The sequence below is a fragment of the Vigna angularis genome, chromosome 9, assembly GCF_016808095.1.
Source record: "Vigna angularis cultivar LongXiaoDou No.4 chromosome 9, ASM1680809v1, whole genome shotgun sequence".
NCBI classification, from domain to species: Eukaryota; Viridiplantae; Streptophyta; class Magnoliopsida; order Fabales; family Fabaceae; genus Vigna; species Vigna angularis.
In genome coordinates, this window is record NC_068978.1 from 23,853,918 (window position 1) to 23,872,207 (window position 18,290).

Below are 18,290 nucleotides of genomic sequence, written 5' to 3' on the forward strand. Positions count from 1 at the left end.
GAGAGCTATTTTAGCGGGGTTTATTCCATTAACAAATAAAAGAAAAAAGATATAAATTAGATATTTTATTTTTCCATCAATTTTAAATTTACTATAAATATAATATAATTTAAAATTTTTAATAAATAACGTTAGTAGTTTTAGAGAATTTTCATATTCTTGTAGAATATATATATATATATATATATATATATATATATATATGTGTATTGATTTACTGTTTCGAATTTTTTTTAAATCGAATCAGTTGATAACTGAGATTAAAAGCTTTTTTTTCAGTTTTGAAATTGGTGTCAAATATCGAAAATAATTGTGTTATTTTCTTTCATTCTACCAGTAAATCTATAAATAATGACAGTAATTCAAACATATATTTTGTATTTTAAAGTTATAAAAATTCAAATTAATAAGTTATAACTCAAACTATTATTATGATTAAGTTATCTGATTCTTGTTGCTCTCGTTAGACTATATATATATGCTATGCTAGTAGAAGTGTAATTATACAAATAAGTGCCGTTTAAAGGAATCATGGACTTGCTTAAGCGACCAAAACGGGTCTTCATTATCAGATAATATCCCAATTTCAAAACAAGATTTTTTTATGTCTTGTCAGAGTCAGAACCAAACTTAAAAGCAAAAAAAAAAAAGTAAGATAGAAGGAGACAGAAAGAAAGAAAGAAAGGTTTAAAGGTGGGAGGAAATTAAGGATACTAATATTTATAGGTCCTCATCATAGTTTTCTGCTTTTATTCAATGTAATTTTACTTTCATGTGAGTGCTTTTACAAATATATCACTTTTTCTTTAATTTATCTAAATATGGCAATTTTTTATTTTAAATCTAACCATATTATTTTAATGTTATCATTGTCCATCACTTGAACAATTTCAGCAGAAACTCAACAATTTTCACGAGTTTAGATATGCTACACCGAACCAGAATTCAATGTCAATATAAATGAAAAAAAAGAAAAGAAAAGAATGTTTGTTTAATAATTACAACAAAATGATATTGAAATAACGTTATAAATTGATTAAAATTAAATTGAGGTGTTCCATGTTCTTCTAAATTGTATTTTTACTTTCAACTTCGTTCATTATTATAATTACGTGTCTCAGAGATATATGTGTAATGTGAAACAGATGCATTGCTTATGCTTTCATGATGAACATGATATAAAAAGAGAGATGGTTCTAAAAGCAAAAGGAAAGTTATAGGTAATTTAAAAAATACAGATTGTAATCTGAAAAAATCCACAACTAATGGCTAAAGTAAAAAGGGTTCTGTGATGGGTATGTAAAGATCATGTATCTGACTGTGTTGCATTATTGCTTTCTCTTCTAAAATTCGTGAGTTCTTCAATTCCTTCCATGGAATTGGCGTCTTCATCATCCAAACTGCAACGGAAGTACGATGTGCTCATCAACTTCACTGAAATAGAAGACATTCGCAAGAAATTTGTTTCTCATCTCGATTCTGCCCTCTCTGCTAATGGGCTCACCACTTTCCTTCACCACGAGAATGCATTGCAGCCATTGCACATCCAACAACCTATTCTTCATCTGTGTCGGGTAGCAATTGTTGTTTTCACCAAAACTTATTCTCAATCTGCTTGGTGTCTTCATCAGCTTCAACAAATAATTGAATGGCACCAAACTTATTCCCGACATGTTCTGCCCGTATATTACGAAATTGAGCCATCTGATGTACGTCTTCAGAAGGGTGATTTTGGAGAAGCCTTTAAAGCAACTGCACACCAAACATTTTCTGAACAACAACTGGAGGATGGCGTGTCCAGGTGGAGCCACGCACTCACCAAAGCTGCGAATTTCTTTGGATGGGATGAGAGCAATCACAGGTATGCAGAACTAGTGGATTTAAGCTTGTGATTTAACTTTGCTGATAAATGACTTCTTCTATAATTGCTATTGAACTTGAAGGAGTGATGCAGAACTAGTGGACACAATTGTTAAGAGCGTTCTTAATTTACCAGTCTTGTCTGTTACTAAATTTCCAGTTGGATTGCAATCCCAAGTGGAAGATGTGATTCGAACTATAAAAAATAAATCAATGGAAGTGTGTAGGATAGGGATATGTGGAATGGAAGGATCGGGTAAAACGACCCTTGCCAAAGCCATCTACAATCAAATTCATGGTACATTCATGGAGAAAAGTTTCATTGAAGATGTTTCAGAAGTCAATCGAACAAGAGGGTGTATTCATTTACAAGCACAACTTCTTTCAGATGTCCTAAAATCAAGAGTGGAGATTCATAGCGTTGAGATGGGAACAAGTATGATTCAGGAAAGACTTCATGGGAAAAGGATGCTAATTGTACTCGACGATATGATCAATGAGTACTATCCATTATTCGACCTTAGGAAATGTTGTGCATGGTTCGGTAAAGGAACTGTAATTATCATCACAACAAAAGATATAGAGCTACTGAGGAAGCACCAAGTTGATTCTATTTTTCGGATGAATCTAATGAATGCAAATGAGTCCCTTGAGCTTTTTAGTTGGCATGCATTTCGAGAAGCAAAACCAAAAGAAGAATACAGCGACCTTGCAAAAACAGTAGTTACTTATTGTGGAGGACTACCTCTTGCGCTTGAACTCATTGGAGCTTGTTTATTTGAAAGGACGAAAGAAGAATGGAACAGAGTATTGTTAAGATTAGACAATAAGATTTATTCTTTGATGTATGTTGTTCCACTGATATTGAAAATAAGCTTCGACGGTTTACGGAATAAAATCGAAAAAGATTTATTCCTTGATATATGTTGTTTCTTTGTTGGTAAAGGCAGAGCCTATGTTAAGAAGATGCTGAATGGCTGTGGAGTTGACCCTGATAGTGGAATAAGAGTTCTGATAGAGCGTAACCTCATAAAAGTTAAAAAGAACAACAAATTTGGAATGCATCCTTTGCTACGAGATATGGGAAGAGGAATTATTCGTGAAAATTCAAAAGAGGAACCTGGGAAGAACAGTCGAATGTGGTATGATAGTGATGCAGAATATGCACTGTCAGAGAATACAGTAAGAACAATCTCGATCTATGGTTTTGAAACTTCTTTTTGGAAGTGAATGTTTTCTCATGTGCAATATATTTGTTTTTCTTAGCTATTTTCATCGCAGAGGACAAAAGTCATTCAAGGATTGCCTGAGAAACTGTTTTTAACCAGTACAGATGGCTTCAAACCTTCTCCTTTAAAGGAAACAAACACATCAAGAATGTTGAAACTCACCGGAGATTCTGGGTACGTTTCTAAGAAATTGAGATGGATCAGTTTGCGAGGATTTCCTTCAGAATACCTACGTAACAATTTTTATCTCCATGATGCAATAGCAATTGATTTAAAACACAGTCTTCTTCGATTCGTCTGGAAACAACCCCAGGTTTTTTTTCTTACGTGCCATATTCTTTTGAAACCCAGCTTAACATAAAAATAGTATTTGATTCCAGTTATAACTATTTTATTTTATCATTTTCTTTTCTAACATTTTATCCAAAAACTATGTTCTTGAAGGTTTTGCTTTGGCTAAAAGTTCTTAATCTTAGTCACTCCAAGTACTTGACAAAAACCCCTGACTTTATCGGACTACCACGTCTTGAACAACTCATTCTCAAAGATTGTCCACGTTTGAACGAAGTACACCAATCTATTGGATGTCTTTGCTATCTTACACTGCTAAATTTAAAGGACTGTACAAGGCTAAGCAATCTCCCAAAAGAGATATATGAGTTGACAACTTTGCAAACTCTCATTCTTTCTGGTTGTTCGAAAATTGACCTATTGAAAAAAGATATAATGCAAATGGAATCCTTGGTAACTCTAATTGCTGAAAATACAGTTGTGAAACAATTGCCTTTTTCAATGGTAAGTTCAAAAAGCATTGGATATATATCTTTATGTGGACTTGAGGGATTGTCACATAATCTCTTTCCTTCTATCATTCGGTCTTGGATGTCATCAACAATGAATAAGCTGTCTCATAAACATTCGTTTTGCATGGATATGGAAGATAATAGTTGGGATGATTTTGTGCCATTTCTTAGCAGTCTTGCAAATCTTCGAAGTGTTTTGGTGCAATGTGATACCGAATTTCAACTATCTAAGCAAGTAGAAACTATTCTGATTGAATATGGAGCAAATATTACAGAATCAGGAACTTCAAAGCAGCACTTCAAGTCTTCTTTGATTGGTGTTGGTAGATGCAAAGATTTCTTCAATGCTGTCAGTGATAGAATTTCTGAGGTTCTTCTCTAGCTTCCCTTTGTTCATTACCTTCTAAAAGTATCTGATTTTAATAACCAACTAACCAAGTGATTATGCTTACACTAAGTACTAGCAAAATGATTTCCACTTTCTTGATATACTAGCTTCATTATTGTTTAATCATTTTTTAACTAAACATGCCCTTATTTATCTCACGATACAGGTATTTGCAAGCAGTGAGTCATGTGATATTTCTCTTCCAAGTGACAATGATCCTTATTGGTTGGCGCATAGAGGTGAAGGACATTCTGTTTCTTTCACTGTGCCTCAGAACCGTGTATTGAAGGGAATGGCTTTATGTGTTGTTTATTTATCAAATCCTGAAATTCTGACAACTGAATGTTTTAGAAGCGTCTTAATTGTTAATTACACAAAGTGCGCATTACATATGCACAACCATGGGATGGTAATTATCTTTAATGATATAGATTGGCAAGGTATAATATCAAATTTAGGATCAGGAGACAAGGTGGATATTTTTGTGATATTTGGTCATGGAGTTCTAGTCAAAAGAACAATTGTCTATCTGATATGTGGTGAATCAAATGACATACAAAAGGAGCCTGCGACAAAGAAAAATTCCCTCACTAGATTTATAAAGAAAAAGGAAAAGTGAATTTTGGTAAGTCATTATCTTCTTTTGAGAAGAGCAGGATCCCTTAAGTTATGGAATTAATCCGTGTGTCCTTGATTGTAATTTATTTTTTCTCAAACTTTCCTTGTGTTTCTTTCAGTTAAGAAATTCATCTTTGTTTTACTCTGTTTCTCGCTCTTCGCATTGTGCTTCCTTGGTTTTATTTGAGGTGTTTGAAACTTTTCTTTTCAAAATGTTTTTCGTAGGAATAAACTTACATTTAAGAGTTATCAAATAAATAATTATTAAGAGTTATAATGTTTATTGTATTGGGAGAGGAAGAATAAGTTACTTTGTTATGTTTTACCATTATTATGGTATATTATTTTAATAATTAGGAGCATTATAGTAAGTAGATGAAAGACCTAATGTTAGTATCCTATAAATTGTAAGGTTTATGAGAGATGAAAACACACTAGAAGTATATTCAAAAATATCTAAGTGAGTGTCATTTTCTAATACATTGGCATCTGAGATGACTCAGTGTCTAAGTCAGAAAGAGATAGTGGGAGAGAGATGGCCAGCCTAGCATACAGTATGTCTCTGTTTCGGTTGACAAAGAAAGTCAACTTTGACAATTGGAGTGTGCAAATGAGAATCCTTCTTGAATCCCAAGACGTTTGGGATGTTGTAGCGAATGACTATGAAGAGCCCATGGTAGATGTATGGCAGACAGTGGCCCCACTTGTCGCATTAAGAAAATCATGAGTGAACGATCAATCAGCTCTGTACATACTATATCGAGTTGTTGATGAGTCTGGCTTTGAGAAGATAGTGAATGTTAAATCTTCAAAACAAGCGTGATGGTTTTTTTAGAAAGTTTACAAAGGCAATAACTGTGTAAAGCAAGTTAGACTTCAAACTCTCATACGTAAGTTTGAGAGTCCGAGAATGAAGAGTAGAGAACAAACGGTCGAGTATATATCTCGACTAGAGGCTATATCAAATCAACTTGGAAGAAATGAAGAGGAGTTGCCTGCTAGCTGTATTGTGGAGAAGATCCTAAGGTCACGGACTAAGGACTTTGAGAATATTGTGTGTTCAATTGAGGAGTCTAAGGACTTGACCATGCTCTTGGTTTAAGGGTTTGTTGGGTCTTTAGATTCATATGAGCAGCGAAGGAGAACGTTGTTTGAGCCACTTTATAAGGTACTTTAGGTAAAACTTGACCTGAAGGAAGTGCTCGGAACACTCGAGGTCAAGGTGTTCCTAGAGCAAGAGGTCGTGGACAAGGAGGTCGTGGCCAAGGTGATCATGAAGACAAAGATGAACAAATGGGGCAACAAAACTGGAGAGGTAGTGGAAAAGCGAGAGGTCAAAGAGGTCAATCTATTAATTCTAGAGTAGAATGCTATAAATTTAGTAAAATGGTCATTATGCCAGTGACTATAGGTCGGCCAAGTGTTATAATTGTGGTAAGGTTAGCCACATAGCAAAATAATGTTGAGTTGAAAAGAAAAAGGAAACAAATTTCCTTACTAAGGACGCTAATAAAGAGATTGGGATTCTAATGATGTCAAGAACCCCAAAAATTGAACTATCGAGTTGTAAGATCGGGCTGCCAAGTTGGAGTACGGAACTCATTCCGAGTTACTTGATATTTAGGAGTATGGAAGTCGAGGTGAATATAAACAAAATAGCAGATGTCAAGTTAAAGTCGAGCTGTTCAAACAACTTGGTTTGGTATCTGGATACCGAGGCTAGTAATCACATGTGCGATGATGAAAGCATGTTTAGAGAGCTCATTAAAGTGGATGTCGAACATGTTTCTTTTGGAGATAATTCAATGGTAGCCGTAAAGGGGAAATGTAAAATTCGATATCTTCAAAAGGATGGTCGATTCGGTGAAATGTGAGACGTGTACTATGTACCCGATCTTAAGAGTAATATTCTAAGCATAGGATAATTAATGGAAAAGGGAAACTCAGTTCTGATGAAGGACTGAGTAATGTACTTGAAGGATAAATTCGATCGCTTGATAGCCCGAGTTGAAATGAAAAAAAAAAAACAAAATGTACAAGATGGAGCTAAATATAGTATAGGAGAAATGTTTGAAGATGGATGTGAGAGAAGAAGTTGTGATGTGTCATTTTCACTTTGGGCACTTAAATTTTGGAGGATTGATCAGGCTGTTAAAGAAGTAGTTGTGCATGGACTACCAAATATAGAGTTTAAAAAGAAGTTTTGTGAAGACTGTATACTCAAAAAGCATCCAAGAACAGAATTTTTGAAGACTGTTTAGTACCAAGCAAAGACACAACTCGATTTAATTCACACCGACCTATGTGAACCATTCATCTCTGAGTCTTTTAGTGGCAAGAAATATTTTATCTCGTTCGTGGATGACTTTTCACGGAAGACGAAGATATATTTCTTACGAGAAAAATCCAAGGTGTTCGTGGTGTTTAAAAAGTTCAGGACGATGGTTGAGAAGTAGACTAGGAAGCCAATAAAAGTTGTTTGATCTGATAAAGGAGGTGAGTTCATATTAGGAGAATTCATGGAATATTGTGAGGTACACAGAATAAAGTGTTTCTTAACAACTACATACTCACCGCAACAAAACGGTGTAGTAGAAAGGAAGAATCGAACCATTCTCAACATGGTCTGAACCATCCTCAGAAGTAAGAACATGCCAGAGAAATTCTAGGTAGAAGCAGTTAAATGTGTTGTTTATGTCAAAAATAGATGCTCACATGCAAAGCTAGAAATGAGGACACCCCAAGAAGCTTGGAGCAGGAGGAAACCATGTGTTAAGCACCTTAAAGTATTTGGCAGCGTGTCCTATGGTCATATTCTAGCAACATAGAGAACTAAACTTGGAGACAAGAGTAAGAAATACGTGTTTATTGGGTATGACGAAAAGACCAAAGCATATAAGTTATACAACTCAATAACTAAGAAAGTTATGGTAAATTGAGATGTGCACCTTAATGAATAGAATGAATGGAGTTGGGATCACATGAAGGAAAAGTTAGGTGTAAGCACAAAACCTGGAAAAGAGAGTCTGACAGTTGAAGATAGGAGCTCGACCAATGTAAACAAGAGCTCGACCAACGTGAATGGGAGCTCGACAGGTGAAAATGGAGGCTTGAAAGAAGTCAAGGATGATGAAAATACTAATGAAGATGAACCTTTTCCACACGTATAAATTTAATCCTCTTCACCATAGATTCTTCCATATTCAATCTTCAGCACCCACATCCACTCATAGATATTAGCAAAAAAAAAATAGATAGAAGAAAGAGAGAAACAATAGTTGGTGAGTCGGAGTTTTGATTGGACACACGATATGATGGTGGCAAAGTAAGCGATAGCATTGGGTAACGTAACTCTGTTTCGTGGGGAAGTCATGTGCTCTTCGTTTGCAAACACCAACGACGGTCTCGAACACGAGTTCTACCGTGGTGCCGAATCTAGTTGCTAGTCGAAGGCGCGACAACATATAGTTTTGGATACATATAGGGGTCTCGCACATTAAGGAAAAAAGAAGAAAGAGATGTGTTACCAGATGATAAAAAAAGGAGGCGAGAACAAGAAAAGGAAAAGAGGAGAATGAAGATTAAGGATTTGGAAACCCTCTCTTTACAAATAAAAAGAAATAAGAAAATATTTTCTATACAAGTTATAGTTAGAATCGGTATAGAATGTTTTCTTATTTATTACAAAAATATCACCGTATACACAACTTATAATTAGAACTAGTATATAAAGTTTTCTTATTTGTTACAAAAATATTACTACGTATTGATTATAACTAAAACTAGTATAAAAAATTTTATTCTTAATTACAAAAACTTACCTCATTCACTTTTTATATCTTTATAACTACAACCATATAAAAATATTATCTTATTTACAATTATGTTATTGGGTCACATGTTTTATATATATATATATATATATATATATATATATATATATATATATATATATATGATGGATAATATCCAGTATAAATAGCCACTGTAACACTAATTATACTAATATTATAAAGGGTTAAATATGTTTTTAATCCCTAAACTATTAAGCGAATTTGTTTTTAATCCCTCTTTCAAACTAAGCTACATTTTGATCATTCTCCTTAAGGAAACCATAATTTTTTGTCCTCCAAAACTAACGACGTTAAAAATAAGCTGAGGTGGCTAACGGTGGTGTGACACGTTTTTTTTTCTGACACCAATTAATCTTTCTCATCTCTTTTCCCTCCCTCTCCCTCCGACTCTACCATAGCCACCTCCGGCGCCACCTTAAACATCTCTGGCGCCACCATCAACCATGAAACCCCCATGTGCAACCACCCTCCACCACGCTCACCTCCATAGCCAACGTAAAACCTCCATCTCCACTACCCAGAAAACCCCCAAATCGCGTATCTGTTCATCTCCTCCCACCACCATAGAGACCTAAATCAGAAAACTAAAACCACCCAAACCTTCATCAGCGCAACGCCGCCCCACCCACCCACCGCCTCCTCAGCCACCGCTTCCTCAGCCACCATCGACCCTCCCCTCCCTTCCGGATCTCCTCCTCACAGCTCTATCTGTATCCTTCCTCGTCTCCTCCTCCAAGCCCAACACCGCTTCCACCTGTTGCCCCTTCTCGTTCTGCTTCCTCAAATTCCTCGCCATGTTCCTCACCGCAACACCTTCCAAAAATACCACCACACCCATTGCCCTCAACACCCTACCCCCGAGCCCCCACAACTTCGCGTCTCCCCAATCCCTCTCTGATTGGATCAAACCCCGCCTCCCCTCCAAGTCCTTCACCTCGTTGGGCGTCAAGCCCGACACCAAAAACGTGCACAACCTCTGGCTCAAACTCTCCCAGGGAGAAACCTCCCTCGCCGATTCCAGTCCACCGATTCGGATAGTCCATGTCGTCCTCGTCTGTGTCACCGCCAAATACGGAAAGGTCCCCATCGAGTCGAACCAGGAGTTGTCTGATGGCAACATCCGGAAGCGCGACAGGCCCTTGTCGAAGAAGATGAAGCCCAACGAGGACCCCGAGTCCGTCGCCGTCAGAGGCATTTTCGAAGAGCTTGGCTCTGCGATTGTTGGTGCAGGACCCAATCCCGAAATCGCTGACATTGCACCATCGATCCCAATTCGTATGAGATGCGGGTCGAGGAGCGCGATTCGGGTTCGTACCCGGGTTTGCCCAGTTAGGTGTTTTGTTGTTTCCTTCTTGAATGCCAATTACTTCATTTTGTTCAAATGAATTCAAAAATAGGAGTGGTAATCAAATAATGGGTTGAATGAGTTGTTGTTAAGCTGTAGCTAATGAATTCAACTTGTGTTGGTATTTGTGATGCGGAAGGGAGGGGAGGGTCGTCGGTGGCTGAGGAGGTGGTGGGAACATCCATGGTGGGGGAATGGGGTTGTGGTGGAACGGGAGAAAATCTGGGAAGATTGATGTCAGAAAAAAAAAATGATGTGACACTCCACCGTCAGCCAGCTCAGTATTTTTTTAACGCTGTTAGTTTTGGAGGAAAAAAATTATAATTTCCTTAAAGAGAAGGACCAAAATGTAGCTTAATTTGAAAGAGAGACTAAAAACAAATTCGCTTGATAGTTTAGGAACTAGAAGCATATTTAACCCTATTATAAAATAGTAATACAAAATAATTATATAAAAGATAAATAATATAAATAATAATATAATAAATCTATTGTGAAATATGTTTTGACAATTATTACACTGTATATACAGCATAAAGATACCAAATTAAGAAACAGACAAATACCTATCATCTATATTAACATTGTCTTTCTCATGGCTATTACCTTAGTATCAACTAAAATTTTCTAAATTAGCGTTACTCCCTAAACAATAAATTTCAGAAATTAAATTTTTAAAGTTTCAAAAGTAAATTTTTATAAATTTAAAAATTAAAGTCAAACTTCACACTAAATTTAAAGTAAAAAACATAGTTAATTGCATATCTATAACATTTAAATCTTTCCCATTTCCTGAGAAATGCTGGGCCACAATTTCAGGTGCAGAGTAATCTGCTTGGTCCATGACCCTGAACAACTGGAAATGGTTTTCCCGTTTCCTAGAAGAAAATAAAGAAAAACTATTAAAAAAATATAATGATTTATTTACTAGTGTAAAATAAAGAAAATATTTATTATTCAAATAAAAAAGAAATATTTTAATAAATAGCATTAACAAGAATCAAACTTGTATATTTGGGACAGCTATATATCTGTCTTTCCCAAGTTCAATATTTTTTTCTTTTGAAATTGTTTATCACTTTACTAAACATATTGTGTTAGCATAACTTTACAAAAATTTAAGTGCAAATACTTTCAACTTATTAATAGTGTTGCTGAATGAAAATTAATATTTAAGGTCAATATACTTAAATACTTAATACACGGTAATTTAACTTAAATACTTTAATACTATTACATTATAATTTTAATGCAGAGTAAAATCCTAAATAAAATACTTAAAATATATTTCAATCCTATAATTTCTCAATTAATTTTAAATATTGGGAAAATGCATGTGTCTGTCTCCAGTTTTAATGATAACGAAAGATAAAAATATAATTAAATTTTTTTATAAATTATAATGAAATTAATTAAAAAATATTACTAAAATTATTAAAGTTGTAAAAAATTGTATAATAAAAATATTTATACTAAATGTTTATGGAACTCTTAAATGTTTATACTAAAGAACTTAATTGTTAATTTTGTTAATTACGGTAAAAAAAAAAAGTCATATTTTCAGTCGTACATTTAATGTACACATAGTACATACATTCAAAAAATAGTATAAATTTCATTAATCTCTAAATTTCAGGAGATTATAGTTTCCTGCATCTTAATTATGTGGATAAAAAAATATATGAAAACCGAAAAATTGAATTTTCTGCTATAAATTACAAATAAAACAAAATCCATTTTCTTTAATAATTATAAGAAGTAGGTTAAAACCCATGTCAGTAAAATACGATTTTCAATGTAACTTTTATTTATTGCACAGTGATATATTGGGAAACTCAATTTCAAGTTTTAAGAAAATTGGAAGGAATGAAAGAGCCATGAAGGAAAATGGTGAGGTGGCATATTCATATTAAAGTATATAGGAAGAACATAGACCACGTGATTGTTTTCTGTGCAACCAATGCATGTTAGTTATATCTGAGGCAAACATGAACAGAGAGAGAACCTTCACCAACTTTCTCCTGAACCTGAAGGCTTATATAATTCTACTAAGTCTGAAAAGAAAAATGCAGACAATAGAGTGTGAGAGAGATTGAGTTTGAGGTTTTGCATTTTATTACAATTTTAGTTAGCTCTCTAATTTGAGAGAATAAAGTTAAAGCTAGTTAGCAAAAAGAAAAGGTTGGTTCAGTTTGTTGCAAAAGTTTTCATTTCAATCATTTCAAAAGAGTTTCCATCATCTGCTGAAGCTATCTCAGATAGATAGCAGAAAAGTTTGTAAATGAAAGTGATCTTTTCTGCATATAAATCACTTGCATGCTGTGTTTTCTCTTTGATTTAGTAATAGAAAAGCATCCAAATGCAGGATTTACACCTGTATAAACTGTGTTTATGTTTTTATGTCTGTCATTATGTTTCTCTTTTAATTTTATGAATACAGTGTTGGGACTTTAAAGTAAAACCATAACTTTTATTTTATAGGAATTCCTTCATGTTTTTTATATGTGGCTTGTCTTGTAATCATTGCAGAAAGTGTTAATATTTTTAATTTTTATATTTATTATAGTTTGAGAATAATGTCCATATGGTGACTTCCATTGTTCATGAAACTTACTATTCAGTTGTTTTCTGTTTAAATGTGTAAGGATTTGGTTTTCTGATGGAAATCGAGAATGATAACAGCTTCACACAACAGACTGCAAGGCCAAAATATGATTGTCTTCTATTTGGTAAGCTTTGTAATGAGTACACTGTACAGAAAAATTCCACATTTGTGCATTCTGCTATATAATAACTTATATTATTTTGCAGATTTAGATGATACTTTGTATCCTCTCAATTCTGGTCTTGCACTTGCAATTCATCAAAACATCAAGGGTAAGTGCTGTTATAGTATTTTCATGGTGTTATATAGTATTTTCATTATTAGTTGCTGCTGATTTTTTGCATGGTTGATCTTTAGATTACATGGTGGAGAAACTCGGCATAGAACCAAGTAAAACTGATGAAATGACCAATCTTCTTTACAGTAACTATGGAACTACTCTTGCTGGTTTAAGGGTGTGATTTTCTCTAATTGTTTGCTAATTATCATTTTATGATAAATAAGTTTTAGTTGTTAAATTCTGAAAATACTGGTAATTTATTTACTCCCATGCATTTCATTTTCTATTCAGGCAATTGGATATGACTTTGATTATGAAGAATATTACAGGTAGTGTTGCATCTTTCTTTTCGTCCACATCACTTTGAAATGACTAATGAGTGTTTCTTTTTTCAATATGCCTGAGTCTGTTTAATCTGAAATGGTGATATTTGACTCTTAAAAATTTTGTTGACAGTTTTGTTCATGGAAAATTGCCGTATGAAAACTTAAAGCCAGATCCAGTTCTGAGGAATCTCCTACTGAGTCTTCCTTATAGGAAGCTTGTAAGTTGTTTATAACAAAAATGAAAGCAGTACAATTGCAAAAAAACATCATGACATTCGAAAAATATACATTTATTAGAAATTTTATTATATATTATAATATTAATTATGTCAAACTATATTTTCTTTCAAATATATCAGGAAAATATCTTATATATATATATATATATATATATATATATATATATAGAGAGAGAGAGAGAGAGAGAGAGAGATATTAGATTGTCAAATAGTGGTTCTAAAATTTACAAGTTATATTTTTAGTTTCTAAAATGATCACAGATTTTTTTTGTTTTTTGTCTTGATGAATAGTATGTTCCCTCATATAGTACTATATTTAATCTCTCACTCTTGTGTTTGAACACTTGTTTTTGTGAATAATAGATTTTTACAAACTCAGACAAAGTCCATACGATTAAGGCACTGGAAAGACTTGGATTGGAAGATTGTTTTGAAGGAATCATATGCTTTGAGACTCTCAATCCCATCCACAGAGGTACTGTGTATGATGATGAAGAGAACAAAGGTTCAATGGCAACTGATCCAACACCAAAAACAGCTCTAAAATGCTCAGAAATCTTTGACATCATTCAACATTTTGCTGAACCTGATCCCACTGCAGAGCTTCCAAGCACACCAGTTATCTGCAAACCATCAGAACATGCCATTGAATTGGCTCTCAAGAAAGCCAACATTAACCCAAAAAGAACAGTAAGAAAAAACAACCTCAATTCTGTTAACTTTCACAAATAACTATAGGTTTAATGTTTATTTGTAACATCTCACTTTTTGATTTTATTATCTCTAAAAAACAATATTAGTAGTTCGTGTCTTTAATTTAATTTGATAGTTTGATAATGAGTAAAACAGATTCAACAAATAATTAAAATAGATTTTAATATGATTTTGATATTAAGTTAATTTTAGTTTAATTTTATAAAACTTGTTTATAAGATTTGATTTCGGACCACTTTTATATATGTACATATATATTATAATTTATTTTTATCTTTATAAAATTTTCAATATAATTTCACTACTAGAACAATATAAAAAATGTACAATTGAGAAAAAATGCATCAATCAGAAAAGGAAAATAGAAAAATTAGTATCCAAAAGAGCTTTAGCATCTGCTTATGTTTATGGAGTGACTTATTTAACTTCTTATCATATTATATAACCTGTAAATCTATTACTTTCATTCCTATAAATATAAATTAAGTGTTGATAAATTTTTGGCAGTTCAAGAATTATTTTTCTTAAAGCTTTTAAGGTTGGAATACATTTGATACGGTTCTTTGCTACATTCAGTTGTTCTTCGAGGATAGTGTCCGCAACATACAAGCTGGAAAACGAGTGGGTCTTCACACTGTGCTGGTATGTCAATGTTGGGAACTTTGTGTAGTAGAAACTCACTATTTTTTAGGAATTACTTATCGCTTTATAAGTTTGATAGAATACTATTTTTAATTTTTTTTTATTAGACAAATTTTTGGTAATTTCAAATTTTATCCCAATTGATATATTGACACCTTTCAAAAGATTTATCAACTGGATAACCTTTTGAATCTGTATTTCCTTTTGAATTAACATGTTACCCCTTTTGATTCAAAGAAGCAACAAAGCAAATATAGGCTCAAGTTAGTATATTTATTAAATTTTGGTTTTAAATAACATTAAAAATTTATAAAAATCACCTATTTTTATGTATTTTATATTTAATTTAAGAGAGAGATTAAAGATTGTAAATTAAAAAAAAATGAAAGTGTGATAATATATTTTCCTTAATATTTAAGTAGTTGAGGTTCTAAAATGTGATTGGTTGGTACATCCAGGTTGGTAAATCCCAGAGAGTTAAAGGTGCTGACTATGTCATGCAGAGCATTCACAACCTTAGGGAGACAGTACCTCAATTATGGGAAACTGAAATAACAGCACAAGTTATTGCATCTCCTGGGACTCAGAAGCTTGCAGTGGAAACAACACTTATAGTTTGAGACATGCAAGAATGACAGTTTCTATTATCATCAATAAATTTAAGGATCAATTACAATTTTTAGTTCTGACTTTTGAGATAAATTTAGTTTTGGTTTTCTAAATCTTTAAAATATTATTTTAGTCTCTCAAATTTGAAAAATAATTTCTGTAGTCTTTTAGTAATAAATGAAGGAATCAAAAGATTTTTGTTAAACTAGTTTTTATCCTTACATTTCAGAGATTTCAAAAGCTTTTTTTTTAATTTGAGAGATTAAAATTAGTTTTTTTTATTTGAAAACCAAAGTTAGATTCATCTTAAATTTATGGGGTTAAAAATTTAGTTAAATCTGCGTTAGTTTCCCTTGTTCTGTTTTTAATGGTTACGGTACTTGATAATTGGTTAAGTTTGGTCATTTGTTTTCTTTTAATAAAAGCATTATCATCTGTTCTTGCAATTTTGTAGTTTTTAGTTGATCAGGTTATCTTGCGAAAGAACATAAAGAAAAAGTTATTGTACCTAATTTAATTGGTTAACTCAAAATATTAAAACATTTTAACTATCTCTATCTATTTTCAAAAATATGTTTTATATTCAACTGAAATTATATTTTCAATTACTTTTTTATACAGACACTTTATAAATATTTTTATAAATAACTAATAAAATTAACTAACTTTCTTTATCATCCCAAGTTTAATTAATTCTTCTAGAGAGAAACCGTGTTCTTAAAATAAATTTGTTTAATTGTTATTAAAAAGACAATGTATAATTAATTAATGTTTGCATATAGAATTTTATAAATTTAAGATAGAGAAGGCAAAGTAGATTGGGCGATGAACATGTCAATCTGAGTATGGCTCATCCCGCTAACCCATGACTTTGTATTGTGGTGTCTTATGTTGTTTAATTTTATATTATTTTTTTATAGTGAAAATTTGGAAGGAGAAAATTGGATACAGATATCTTTCACTAGAAAGAACAAAACTATATATTAGCCATTAAAAAACTGTACTCAAACAAAAATAGGAAAAAAAAATAAATTGGGCTAGCCCATTCCATCATAAAACCATACTACAGAAAAAAAATTATCAGTTATAATCTTGTTTTTCTCAAACAGAAGGTTCTTCTTTAGTAAACACAAGATCGAAATATGATAATATGTTATAATTAAAACAACAAAATTTCTAACTTGTAATTGAATCCTCTGTTCTGAATAGTACATAATATGAAAGATCTAAAGAATACCCAACCCAAAACAACTAAACATCATAGGTAAAATTCTTGTTGACACCACTAGTAGACAGTGAACTAACTCAAGTACTTGTCACTGACATTCCTCTGATATAAAACATATAATCTACACCCATGTTGACTGACATAACAAATCTAAGACATTCCTTATGTAGATGATTACTCCCATGTTGGATTTAAAAAAACATACTTCATAAAGTATAAATATTCAATGTGCAGATCTCTCTTTGTTTCAGAACTGTTCTTTCTTTGGGTGTACAGAGATGTTCAATTTGATCATCATCTGTTCTATTCCGATCACATATAATCCTTCTCAATACAATTTCTCTGATGTGGTAAGAAAAGAGGTTGTTTTTGCATTAGTACAAAGTCCAGAAAAGGCAAATGCAAAATCACTAGAAACTCATTAAAATATTAAACAGGTTCAAAATGTTAAGTCAGCAGTAATGAGTACCTTAAAATCAGCCATTCATCTCAATCAGTCGTCAACATCTTCCGGTAGACTAGGCTCGCCAAACCATCTAGGTGGATCATAACCATGCCCACCTAAAGACATATAACGAATATACTTGTAGCACATTTAAAACCAATTATGTAACTTAAAATCAGAACAAAAATAACAAGTATGCACAACACTATCAAAGTAATTGGTCAATACCATACCAAGGGGATTGCATCGACAGAGACGCCACGCAGTCAAAACTGTACCCTTCACCACTCCATATCTCTTATAAGCCTCCATGGAATATTCACTGCATGTAGGAACATAGCGACAGCTCTTGGGCAAAATTGGTGAAATTTCTCCTGCACACATGAACAATATCATGTTTGGGTAAACCAAGCTTAATCAAACATTTATTCAATATTATTCTACCAAATAAGAACCTATTTATAGGGTTTAAAAAAATTCAAATGTGAGTTTAAATATTGGTATATGAATAAAGATGAGAATAAAGATGAGAAAGTTGAACACAGAATTGAAATGAGAATGAAAAACAGTTACTCTTGTAGAATCTCAACATGGACAGCGCAACTTCGACTCCTAAATTTTTCACCTCGCCATCTGATGAAAAATTTAACAGTAAAAATTAAATTATTTGACAAGTGAATTAGCTTAGCAGAGAGAGAGAGAGAGGAGGGTACCTTGGATTGTTTCAGGGTTGGAATCTTCCTTTAATGCACAAACCAATGGGGTGTGATGATGTGGTAGGGTTCGGAAAGGATAGTGGAGTGGATTTATTTTGATTTTAGGAGAAGAGAAATTAGGGTTTTGAATTAGAATGGGAGAATAAGAGTTGGGAGTTAGAAAAAGATTGGCCATGATGACGCCAAGACACAAGCTCCACCGCTGTGAAGCCTTCAGACCAGCGCCCAGCATTCGTGACTGACAACAAAATAGCGATAATTTGAGGATATGAGTTCAATTTAAAAAAGTTTAAGATTCAATTGTATTTTTATTTCTTTAATCTTTGTAAAAAACTTTATTAGTAAAACAAACGCTTTACAGCACAAAATAATACAAAGTAATTTTTCAA

General features: G+C 32.9%; 3 protein-coding genes and 1 pseudogene across 5 annotated transcripts; 2 read left to right on the top strand and 2 right to left on the bottom strand.

The window, feature by feature from the left end:
- The first annotated feature begins 1,114 nt into the window (after positions 1–1,114).
- LOC108346971 (disease resistance protein RPV1) lies at positions 1,115–5,040 on the top strand. Of its 2 annotated transcripts, none has more exons than XM_017586048.2 (5): positions 1,115–1,861; positions 1,944–3,042; positions 3,127–3,402; positions 3,534–4,262; positions 4,447–5,040. In XM_017586048.2, the coding sequence occupies exons 1-5, from the start codon at positions 1,374–1,376 to the stop codon at positions 4,897–4,899; spliced, it is 3,045 nt and encodes a 1,014-aa protein (XP_017441537.1). In that variant the 5' UTR covers positions 1,115–1,373; the 3' UTR covers positions 4,900–5,040. The 2 variants fall into 2 exon arrangements, with proteins under 2 accessions (XP_017441537.1, XP_052724913.1); XM_052868953.1 differs by having other exon boundaries at positions 3,127–3,263; positions 4,067–4,262.
- A 4,352-nt stretch (positions 5,041–9,392) lies between these two features.
- LOC108346701 (uncharacterized) lies at positions 9,393–10,007 on the bottom strand (annotated as a pseudogene).
- A 2,087-nt stretch (positions 10,008–12,094) lies between these two features.
- On the top strand, positions 12,095–15,958 carry LOC108347038 (uncharacterized). The gene is made up of 9 exons (XM_017586142.2): positions 12,095–12,278; positions 12,743–12,826; positions 12,909–12,974; positions 13,060–13,157; positions 13,274–13,311; positions 13,439–13,526; positions 13,911–14,237; positions 14,838–14,903; positions 15,362–15,958. Exons 2-9 carry the CDS (start codon positions 12,757–12,759, stop codon positions 15,521–15,523), a joined length of 915 nt encoding a protein of 304 aa, XP_017441631.1. The 5' UTR covers positions 12,095–12,278; positions 12,743–12,756; the 3' UTR covers positions 15,524–15,958.
- Positions 14,040–18,164, bottom strand: LOC108347158 (UPF0161 protein At3g09310). Of its 2 annotated transcripts, none has more exons than XM_052868929.1 (5): positions 17,899–18,164; positions 17,759–17,818; positions 17,419–17,559; positions 17,210–17,301; positions 14,040–14,170 (listed from the first exon to the last, which is right to left on the bottom strand). In XM_052868929.1, the coding sequence occupies exons 1-4, from the start codon at positions 18,131–18,133 to the stop codon at positions 17,234–17,236; spliced, it is 504 nt and encodes a 167-aa protein (XP_052724889.1). In that variant the 5' UTR covers positions 18,134–18,164; the 3' UTR covers positions 14,040–14,170; positions 17,210–17,233. The 2 variants fall into 2 exon arrangements, with proteins under 2 accessions (XP_052724889.1, XP_017441797.1); XM_017586308.2 differs by lacking the exon at positions 14,040–14,170 and adding an exon at positions 16,672–17,082.
- Positions 18,165–18,290: the final 126 nt, after the last annotated feature.

What these genes read in the sequence shown, in the direction of transcription:
- LOC108346971 (XM_017586048.2), top strand. Translation starts at nt 1,374, where the DNA reads ATGGAATTGGCGTCTTCATCATCCAAACTGCAACGGAAGTACGATGTG. An exon ending in ATGCACTGTCAGAGAATACA is followed by an intron (nt 3,043 to 3,126) that starts GTAAGAACAATC and finishes TGTTTTTCTTAG; the next exon opens with CTATTTTCATCGCAGAGGAC. An exon ending in TCAGTGATAGAATTTCTGAG is followed by an intron (nt 4,263 to 4,446) that starts GTTCTTCTCTAG and finishes CTCACGATACAG; the next exon opens with GTATTTGCAAGCAGTGAGTC.
- LOC108347038 (XM_017586142.2), top strand. Translation starts at nt 12,757, where the DNA reads ATGGAAATCGAGAATGATAACAGCTTCACACAACAGACTGCAAGGCCA. An exon ending in ATATGATTGTCTTCTATTTG is followed by an intron (nt 12,827 to 12,908) that starts GTAAGCTTTGTA and finishes ATTATTTTGCAG; the next exon opens with ATTTAGATGATACTTTGTAT. An exon ending in AATTCATCAAAACATCAAGG is followed by an intron (nt 12,975 to 13,059) that starts GTAAGTGCTGTT and finishes GTTGATCTTTAG; the next exon opens with ATTACATGGTGGAGAAACTC.
- LOC108347158 (XM_052868929.1), bottom strand. Translation starts at nt 18,133, where the DNA reads ATGCTGGGCGCTGGTCTGAAGGCTTCACAGCGGTGGAGCTTGTGTCTT. An exon ending in CAACCCTGAAACAATCCAAG is followed by an intron (nt 17,819 to 17,898) that starts GTACCCTCCTCT and finishes ATTTTTCATCAG; the next exon opens with ATGGCGAGGTGAAAAATTTA. An exon ending in CATGTTGAGATTCTACAAGA is followed by an intron (nt 17,560 to 17,758) that starts GTAACTGTTTTT and finishes TCATGTGTGCAG; the next exon opens with GAGAAATTTCACCAATTTTG.